Raw genomic sequence first — 9,587 nt, 5'->3', positions numbered from 1 at the left:
AACTCTGAACATTTATATATATATATATATATATATATATGTTGTCACTAAGACATTTTTAATTATGAGTGAATATTATTTTATTTCTTTTATATATAAATTTTGATACGCTCAACTATAATATGTTTATATGATTTTTATAGTTATGTAGGAATTTATAAAAAAAAAATAAAGTAATATTTTTTAATAATTAAAAAGATATTAATATAATTAACCAAAAGAAGACGAAACACCAACATCCAGCGGAAAACCAATAATCGAATGAAATCACTTTTTGACTTTTAAATCATAGTACCACTAAGTTTGTCATTTCTTAAAAAAATTAAAAAATTAAAAAATAATTATTTTATTTAAATTATATTATTTTATTTAAATTACATCACTTCAATTTAATTCATATTACATAAAAAATTAAAAATACATTTATTTAGAACATTCTAAATAATCACCTAACTGTTTTACATATTTTTTTTAAAAAATTAATTTTTAAACTATTTTTCAAAACAAGCCAATAACACATCCAAAGCCGAATCAGATCAGTACAGCAGATTACACACACAGTAGAGTAGAGTAGAGTAGAGTAGGGTTGCACAGTGAAAAGGGCAATAACATCAGTATTCTAATCCCTCACTCAAATTGGGGGCTCTACAGATGAAGGCGAGAGCCGTTGATAATGAAAGAGACGACCCGAAATCCAGAGAGGAGCGAGGATAGCCCCAAAAACAGAAAGCCAGCAAATCCCAAGGCGATGGAGATGTCTGCCTGAACGCAGAAGGCGTTGTTGTCCGTACACGTTTCCGTCCCCTTCATCGTCCGAGCCAACGCCGTTCCCGCCGAGTCCGCCGACAGCAACAGGTATGCAAACACCTACCACATCCACACAACAGACACAGATCCTTCGTTTTGGCAGGTTGATTTTTGATTAAAAAGATTAAAATAGAAAAAAAATTGACAAAATATTATATTTAAATTATGGCTAAGTTTGATATTTTTAAAAAAAATTAAAAAATTAAAAAGTCACTATCCTATTTAAGTCAAATTACGTCTCTACCACCTCAATTTAAACCCAACTCATATTTCATAAAAATTTAAAAACTACACTTATTTAGAATATTCTAAACAATTCCATTTTATATTTTTTTATAAAAATAAAAACTTAATTCAAATGATATTTTTTAACCGAAATTAAAATAATTAAAATGCCAAAATGTTAAAACCCTAACCCACTCCCAAACCAAGCCAGATTGAATGCCTCTATGCATATTGTGCCTCTGTTATTATGCCTATGACGCATATGTATATATATATATATATATATACAGAGAGAGAGAGAGAGTGCACCTGATCATGGCCGAAATCGAACCAGACTTGAAGGATCTCAGGGAGCAATGTGACGCCACTGGAAATCTCCCAAACAGAAGCTCCCATTTCGAACAATGAATACACAGCGACTATGGTGTTGGCAGCAAGAACGAATCTGCTAAGTAGAAAGACATCAATTTATTAATCTCTCTTTTCCCATTATTTTGAATAGCAAATTCCTAACCTTCCGTTTTATTACCAAGAAAACTCAGGAAAAAGAGAATAAAAATTCTCTTTTGGAATTCTGTCCTGCTGATTCAAAATATAGAACCCCAAAAAAGCACACACATGTAGCAAATTTTAAAATTTGACATGATCAGTGTTTGACAAATTGGAGTGGTGAAGAGCATGTATGTCTATATTATTATAATACCTGAAGGCGTCGAAGTTGTACCAGCGAGGGGAATTGGAGGCACTTGTGGGGTTAACGAGCATGAAAACTGAAGCAGCAACGGAGAAGCAAAAAGCGGCGAGTCGGAATACGAAAATGAGGGTGTTGAGTCGGCGGAGCTTCTGAACAGAGACGGTGGAGTGGAAGTGATGGTGGTGGTGGGATTGGATTCCAGGGCGAGGGGAGGGAGTCTCGCTGTTCCTGAGCGCCTCCCGGTCTTGAGGGGACCGCATCAACAACGTTACAGTGAGAGAAATTGATTGGAGGGAGGAGGAGGAGGAGGAGGAGGAGGAGGAGGAGGAGAGAGAAAGTGAGGAGGAGGAGAGCAGCTCATAGGAGAAGGCAGTCCGACGAGATGAAAGTTGCGGATCTTTATTCTGAAAAATTCGATGATTCATGTTTGGGTTGAGACTCTGGAGTCACGGGACATGGCATGACTTCCATGAGACAACAGATATGTATAGAGAGACAGAGAGAGAGACACACAGGATAAGTATGTTTATATATATATATATATGTATGTATATTTATAAAGAGAGGAGAGAAATGAGATGGATGGTGGGTAAAAGCAGAAAGCAAAGGCATTTGAATGAGAGAGAGAGAGAGAGAGAGATTTGGGGAGAGAAACAAGTAACGGTACATAGCAGTGCTGTTGTTGGGTTGTGGTAAGGCTTGGGCTTACTTTTTTTTTGTTTTTATTATTATTATTATTATTATTATTATTTAGATCTAAAAATTATATTCACCGTACTTGTTTTTACTTTTTAAAAAATATTTTTAGAGAATTATATTTTCTTATTTTTTGTATTTTTTATTTTTACTAAATTTTTTTAATATTTTAAACATTTTTTTTATTTTTTAGACATACCTAACATAAATATACCTAAAAAGTAAAAAAATTATAAAAAAGATCTTTTAAAAATTTATTAAATATAAAAAATACAAAAAATACAAGAATTTAATACATTTTTTATATTTTTATATATTTATTAATTTTTTAAAATATTTTTTCATAAATTTTTTATGTTTTAGATACATCTAAATAAGGTGCATCTCAAAAAGTAAAAAAAATGTTTAAAATTTGAAAAATATTCACTAAAAATAAAAAAATACGAAAATTAAAAAAGTCAATTTTTAAAAAATTTAATTCAAAAAACTCAAATCAATCACACTGATTAATTTTTAAAATTTAGTAATGTGTTAGAAATATAATTAATTAATAATTAAAGAATCAATTAATTTTTTTTTTGATAAATTATTAAATTTAAAAAGTGAATTTAAAATAATAAATTTATATATTATTCTCTCTCTTTCTTTCTTTTCAACAACTTTTTCATTTCGAAATACTGGCCATGTGCTTACTCTCTCCCTCACGCGCGCTACCGAGCCCAGAGGTGGCTGCCTATTATTTCACTAAGGCCCTTTGTTTTCATAGGTAAGATAGAAATGATTGATAGTAAAGAGATTAATAATGAAGAGATTGGTAGTGAGGGAATTGATAGTTAGAGAATTAAGTGAAATTGTGTTTGTTTAAATGATAGTTATTAGTGTAGGAATTGTTAAATTATTTTTAAATAAAATAAATATAAAAGGGTTGGTTTGAGATGTGAATTGATTTTTTAATTTTTAATTTTTTAACTATTTTAGTTTAGAGTTAAAAAGTTTTGTTTGGAATAAATTTTTGATTTTTTAATTTTTTGTGAGAAAAAATAAAATGATTATGATTATGATTTTAATGTAATGTGATGTTTTATTTTATTATGTTAAAAAACTTTTTTTTTGTCTTTGGCCTCGTTTGGTAGAGCTGTGGCAAAGTGATTATAACTTATAACCTAACAGCTTATAGCTTATAACTATGAACATAAACTGATTTTTGACTTATAAATTAAGTTTCTCCTCTCCCACTCAAAGAATAAGTTGATTTTTGACTTACAAAAAGTTATAAGCTGTGTTGTTAAGCTGAACCAAACACATCAAAATGGCTTAAATTAAGCTAAAAGCTAAAATAAGCCCTACCAAACAGGCCTTTATATGGTTTAAATAGTCAAAAAGTTTGACACACTAAATGAAAGCTGAATAGTCTTTTTTATGTGTTACGTTAGAGTAGTACATTTTATTTTATTTTATTTTTAGGAGTTATGTTAGAGTGTCATGTTTGAAAAAAAAAAATACACTAAATTTATTTTTGGAGTGTTACGTTTGAATGTTACATTGAAGTGCTACAGTTTAAAATTATACATTTGTCCAAAACTTGTTAAGGAGTTTTTGTACTCCTTTTGAAATATTTAAAAAATCTCACATCCTTTTGGAATGTTTGAAAAATTCCATATTTCAAATCATTTTTGAACTCCTTTTAAAATGTTTTCCAAATGAAAAAGATTCTTATACAAAAATTCATCCCAAATTTGATTAGCATATATTGTGTATCTTATCTTTCTAGCATAAAAGAAAAAAAAAAGAAAAAAAAAGAAGAAGGAAACATAATATAAATAATGGTATAATCGTAAATCTATTTTTTAAATAATATATTAAATCTACATTTTCGAAATCAATGAGACTAAAATGGATCACTATTTTTCAAAATGATATTTATAAGTAAATTTTCTAAAAAAGAACACTTGCAAACGTACAAAATTTTAATCAATCATAAATTATTGGGTACTATCACTGCTGGAAAATAGACTTTTAGTGGCGTTTAAAAAACGCCGCTATAAGTGGCAAAAACGCCGCCAATTCCTTTTGCGACGCTAAGCATCAAACGCCGAGGACGCGGCCGTCGCTATAGCTTTATGGCGTTTTAAAAACGTCGTGATATTAGTATAGGCGGCGTTTTTAAAAACGCCTCCAAATGTCCTACCAAACGCATGCTGACGTCATTGACCATATTTAGCGACGTTTTAGAAAAACGCCTTCATATCTTTTTTTAAACATAGAACCGTTAGTAAGGATGGTTTAAGAGGCATTTGTAGAAACGCCATCATATCTCTTTTTTTTTTTTTTTTTTGAAATTGTGCTAATTTTATTTGATTGAACTAAAAAAATACCTGTAATAGCACTAATATAAAATAATAGCTCCCATTCAAATAGTTGTAATGAAGCATTAATGCACTTTCTCATTCAATTAATATCCAATCACCATTACTCACAAAATTAACATATCCAAAATCCAGAAATCATGTTTTAACATTAACCACAAACTAACATATATCTAAAAACCATGCCTTAACATTAACCACAAACTAACATATATCAAAAAATCATGTCTTAGCATTAAAGTTGTAATCTTCACTGGTCTACATGCCTGCATCAGAACATAAACTGCAATCAGATTTATCAAAATAAACACAAATTGAAGAATTTGTACCCAATACTTATAAACAGTACTTAAAACTTGAAGAAGCACTAACAAGAAGATTTTATCACATACCAAGAAGCACTAAATAAATACATATAAAGAAAATGGCAAACCCAAAGACAATATAGACACATATGAGAATCATGTAAAATTAAATAAATAATGCTCTCATAGCATAAACAAATTTAGAGGCCATTAGATCTAACTCCCACTCATCAAATTAGACAAGACTTCTGAGGGGTCTTTAACATATTTTTTTCTTTTAAAATGTGTATAACCTTATCAAATTGAGATTTGCCATCACATACAAATTCAAATTTGAATCCAACCAAAAATCTGGGCCAATGTTGAACAGGTCTATGATGAACAAATTTAGACCTTTAATTGACAATAAAAAAAATAATTGATGGCACCATCTGATGCTCTCCAATTCGGCAAACACCATTCTTTCTAAAAAAATTACAAAAATTGCCAACAATTTCTTCAACGTATGATCAATTTCACACAATAGAGAGTATTCATGAACTCGAATCCAAGCAAGAGGCTACAAGTAAAAATTATACAAAATAACGTAAAAGGAAAAGAAAAAGAAAAAATATTTTTTTGATTAGAATGAACATTTCACAACAAAATAAGAATTCTAATTATAAGTAACTATTTTTACGGGCTGTATGCTCTCCTTGAACTCATAAAGTGTGGTAGTTCACAACTGAGATGAATCAACTGCTGAGGATACATACTATGTTTGTACAATCAAAATCATACAAACATATGTGCACTGAAGACACATATTAACAAGGCCCTAAAACATAATATGAACTAATACCTTCTTGAGAATTATGTCAAGAAGTTCTGCCCCTGCTTTTGAATCAAATACCTTAGCTTGATGGCTACTATTCCAAGAAAAAAAGAAACTTGAATTCATCTAAACTAGCAATTTACAACATGAAAAGTCAAGCCATGAATAATAAATGTGAAAAAGAAAACCATATTTACATATCCAGGTAAAAGAGTAATCTGGAAGTAACAGGGGGAATTGTGTTGCAATTACAATAGTTGTTACCCCAGATGAGAAATAAAAACCTTTTTTTTTTTAGCTTTTAGGGTGTATTTTTAGTTCAAGATACGTCCTACTACTTGGAACCAAAGAATTAGTAGATCTATTCCGGTCAAATTGGGACTGAGCAAGGGTTTTTAACTTAAAATCTATGATCTGATCATTGAGTCAATTCCCAGATTATAATTTCCTTGCAGCAAGTGATTGAGTTCAGTAGTTTCCCATATATATTTTATCGACTCTAGAACATAGTAATATGTAGAAAAGAAATTGTTTCAAGAGCCAGCAGATATACCGAGAAGAAGGGAGGGAAAAACCTACCATAAAGCCACCTGTCTCTGTTTGCCACCAAGTGTCAGATATGGGGCATCTTGAATCTCCAACTATATTGAAAAACCACCTGTTAAGATGAAAAAGAAAACATGTGATACTTCTTGTGTTCAAAAATGTAATCAATAACATATGGAGAAGAGAATCTGTTAGTTTCCCCGGATTACAGGGCTGGCATTATAGAGAACAAGAAGGTTAAGAGAATCTTTTTATTTATTTTATTCTATTTGTGGGTTTGGTATGGGAATTGGAAAATTTGATATCAGCTCTGTGAGTCCAACCATACTAATTTCTGGGTGAGTGAAATAAGCTGCTGGAATGCTCAAATGGTTGAGCACGTGATCTTTTCCACTAACTTTGGCTTCCACTTAAACCAGTGAGGCATAGGAATATCTGATTTGATTATAATCCTCCTAGGACCTTTCCTACTTTTGTCATGTTAAAGAATCAAAGTAATACACTGATGAAGTAGAAGATTAAAGAGGCAAAGATCTTTCTTCAAGTGCATTAAAAAATTAAAGAACTCAATGACCAGAAAATCAAACTATGAATGGGTCAATGGAATTGGAATATTGAGCACTAGATGTTTCCAAAGTAACAGCATTTAACCCACCTGATTTAACGTTAAGGTCCCAGTTTTGTCACTGCAAATGGTAGTAGTAGAGCCCATGGTTTCACAGGCAGAAAGCCTCCTGACCTGAAGTTCAATATTTGTGAAACATTTAAACATGTACTTTTATGTGTGTATGTATGAATATCAATATCATATGAAGCGACTCAAAGAAAAGATAAATTGCACATACCAAGGCCTTGTCTGACATCATTTTCCTCATTGAGTAGGCAAGGCTGTAATACAGGTAGGGGAATGCACTTTAAGAAATTAAAGAAGCATAATCTTTGAACTAGATAGTAAAAAAGAGACTGGAATGAGCAGGAAATATGCAGCAAAACTAATGATGGCCCCAGTAAGCAATGATGCTGTCAAACTTGAAGATGCTACAAGGACTAAAGTAACTTAGAAGAAAACATGGAAAAACTAGGATTCAACGACATGTCCTCCAATAAACTTCAAAAAGAGAGTGGCAAGAAAAGATAAGCTCTACCTAACACCAATTTTGCTCAACCAACTCCAGATACTTGACAATATTTTTGATCAATTGAAATGAGTTAATAAAATTAGAATGACAACAAAATGACTAGAAGAAGGTCAAACTTACGTTAAGGTAGCGGCTAAGGGAAGCCCTTCAGGCACTGCAACAACCACAATAGTGACCTAAAATTCCTTCAGGTATTAGTAAAATACTCAAAATAACTATATATGAATATATACTAATTACAAATTATGTCTTTAACAAGCAGCAGACCACCCAAAAGTCCCACACTATGATTTAAATGCCCAGCATCTGGTGCATTTAATTAGAGCAAATACTTAGCCAGGTAAATCCATTAACATTATGAATATAATTATTGATCACTCTCAATCCATTACATAATTTCTCATCTATGCATGTAATGTATGTTTACATGCCATCTCTTTTTCAAATGCATGTGTGTTGATATGTGTGTTTGTACGTGCAAAATTGTGGCAAGGATACATTCTTGGTCAGGGTTCAGTGAAATTTGAGTGCAGGGCATTCCCAACGTTGTCCATTATTGCTGACGCAGTCATTGATGATTCGATGCATAAAATGGCAGTGATGGCATCTGATCTTGTGACCTCATTTCTGAACATTAATCTTGCATGTGCTGCAACAGCAAGTCATATAATCATTCGGGGAGTGAAAGCAGGAAGTGAATCCTAGATGGATACTAAAAATGGAAGAAAATGTACCTTGAGCTAGTCGTATTAAACTTTCCAGCATACGCACAGTTGTCCTTGCTGCAGTACAAGGCACGACTTCAGCAACCAAAATGATAATGTTTAGGAATCATAAAAAAGATTGTTGTCTCACTAAAACCTGCATTTTGCGTCGCAGATCTTCTTTGTAATTGATAATAGCTCGAAATGACCTTTTCAGCCTCCTTGGTGAGGATTGGTTTGAAATTTCATTTAACAAAGTGGATATACCTGCAAAAGTAAGTTGAGAGTTGCATAGCAGTTATGAAATTAAAGAAGAGAGTTGTATGAACAAAGCCACTCAATATGAAATAAAGAATCATGTAGACATAATCATCCTTCGCATTGAGGTTTATTCATTACTTGCATGTTAGATATTTTATTTTCACCAACTTAAATGGCAATCACACAAACAAGATGTTTCAATATGTGTAAAGGATTCAATTAGAAAAAAACACACACACACTAACTAGGTCGAAAAGAATAACACAAAGTGGGTCTATTAAATTATGTGACTAATCAAAAGTGGAAGCCAAAAACAAGCATACTTATATTTAATTGATTTTGACGAAGGACCTTATTCTCTGATTCTATATTGGTGAGTTTCCCTTCTAACCTGATTTGAATTCCAATAATTAACTAACTACATCCGATTTCATGAAAACAGAAGCATGAATATTTTCATAGATGTAACTATATGACAAATACACTTCCAAGAATATCAGAGGAAAATAGCTATATGACAAATACACTTCCAAGAATATCAGAGGAAAATAGCTACGATAAACAGTGAAGTCAACCTTAAAGGGTTAATTATATGAATGTTCTTGCAACTAAAAGTTGCATGTATATAAAACTCAAACATATGTATCTATGCATGTGGAAGCACATGACATAAAAGTGGCCTGGATAAGCATATCAAGCCTCCTACTATCCAAACACCCTGCTAACATAAGTGATCAAAGGCTTTTTTGGTTCACCAAATCTCTCTTACCACTGCCCTTCCCACAGAAAATCTCTCTTTAGTTCTCATCACTGAGGTAGATATGGTGCAGACAGTCTCCCAATATTTCTCCATACTTGTTTTGCTAACCACCCATTATAACCCGCTCACACTAGCTTTACTCGACCTGAATGCATCATCTTGGTTGTAACTTCACAATATTGTCAACAGCAATGCTATAAATCAAATCAAAGCAATTCAACTCCGAAATACTGGGTTTTGAAGGACAGGAAAAGAAAGTACTTAAGAAAG

General features: G+C 31.9%; 1 protein-coding gene and 1 long non-coding RNA gene across 2 annotated transcripts; both read right to left on the bottom strand.

Moving 5' to 3' along the window:
- Positions 1 to 244: 244 nt before the first annotated feature.
- Positions 245 to 2,475, bottom strand: LOC114299099 (CASP-like protein 4C2). Its single transcript, XM_028243778.2, has 3 exons — positions 1,736 to 2,475; positions 1,342 to 1,477; positions 245 to 867 (listed from the first exon to the last, which is right to left on the bottom strand). The coding sequence occupies exons 1-3, from the start codon at positions 2,149 to 2,151 to the stop codon at positions 646 to 648; spliced, it is 774 nt and encodes a 257-aa protein (XP_028099579.2). The 5' UTR covers positions 2,152 to 2,475; the 3' UTR covers positions 245 to 645.
- A 2,376-nt stretch (positions 2,476 to 4,851) lies between these two features.
- On the bottom strand, positions 4,852 to 8,570 carry LOC145796559 (uncharacterized). Its single transcript, XR_014337037.1, has 7 exons — positions 8,454 to 8,570; positions 8,327 to 8,374; positions 7,713 to 8,241; positions 7,299 to 7,341; positions 7,109 to 7,192; positions 6,487 to 6,565; positions 4,852 to 5,054 (listed from the first exon to the last, which is right to left on the bottom strand). It is a non-coding gene; the product is annotated as an uncharacterized LOC145796559 (long non-coding RNA).
- Between the last annotated feature and the right edge of the window lie 1,017 nt (positions 8,571 to 9,587).

The sequence above is a fragment of the Camellia sinensis genome, chromosome 8 (assembly GCF_055761805.1).
Source record: "Camellia sinensis isolate YWXY chromosome 8, ASM5576180v1, whole genome shotgun sequence".
Classification (NCBI taxonomy): Eukaryota; Viridiplantae; Streptophyta; class Magnoliopsida; order Ericales; family Theaceae; genus Camellia; species Camellia sinensis.
Note: the sequence above shows the minus strand (reverse complement) of the source record. Positions and strands in the feature narration are given on the sequence as shown.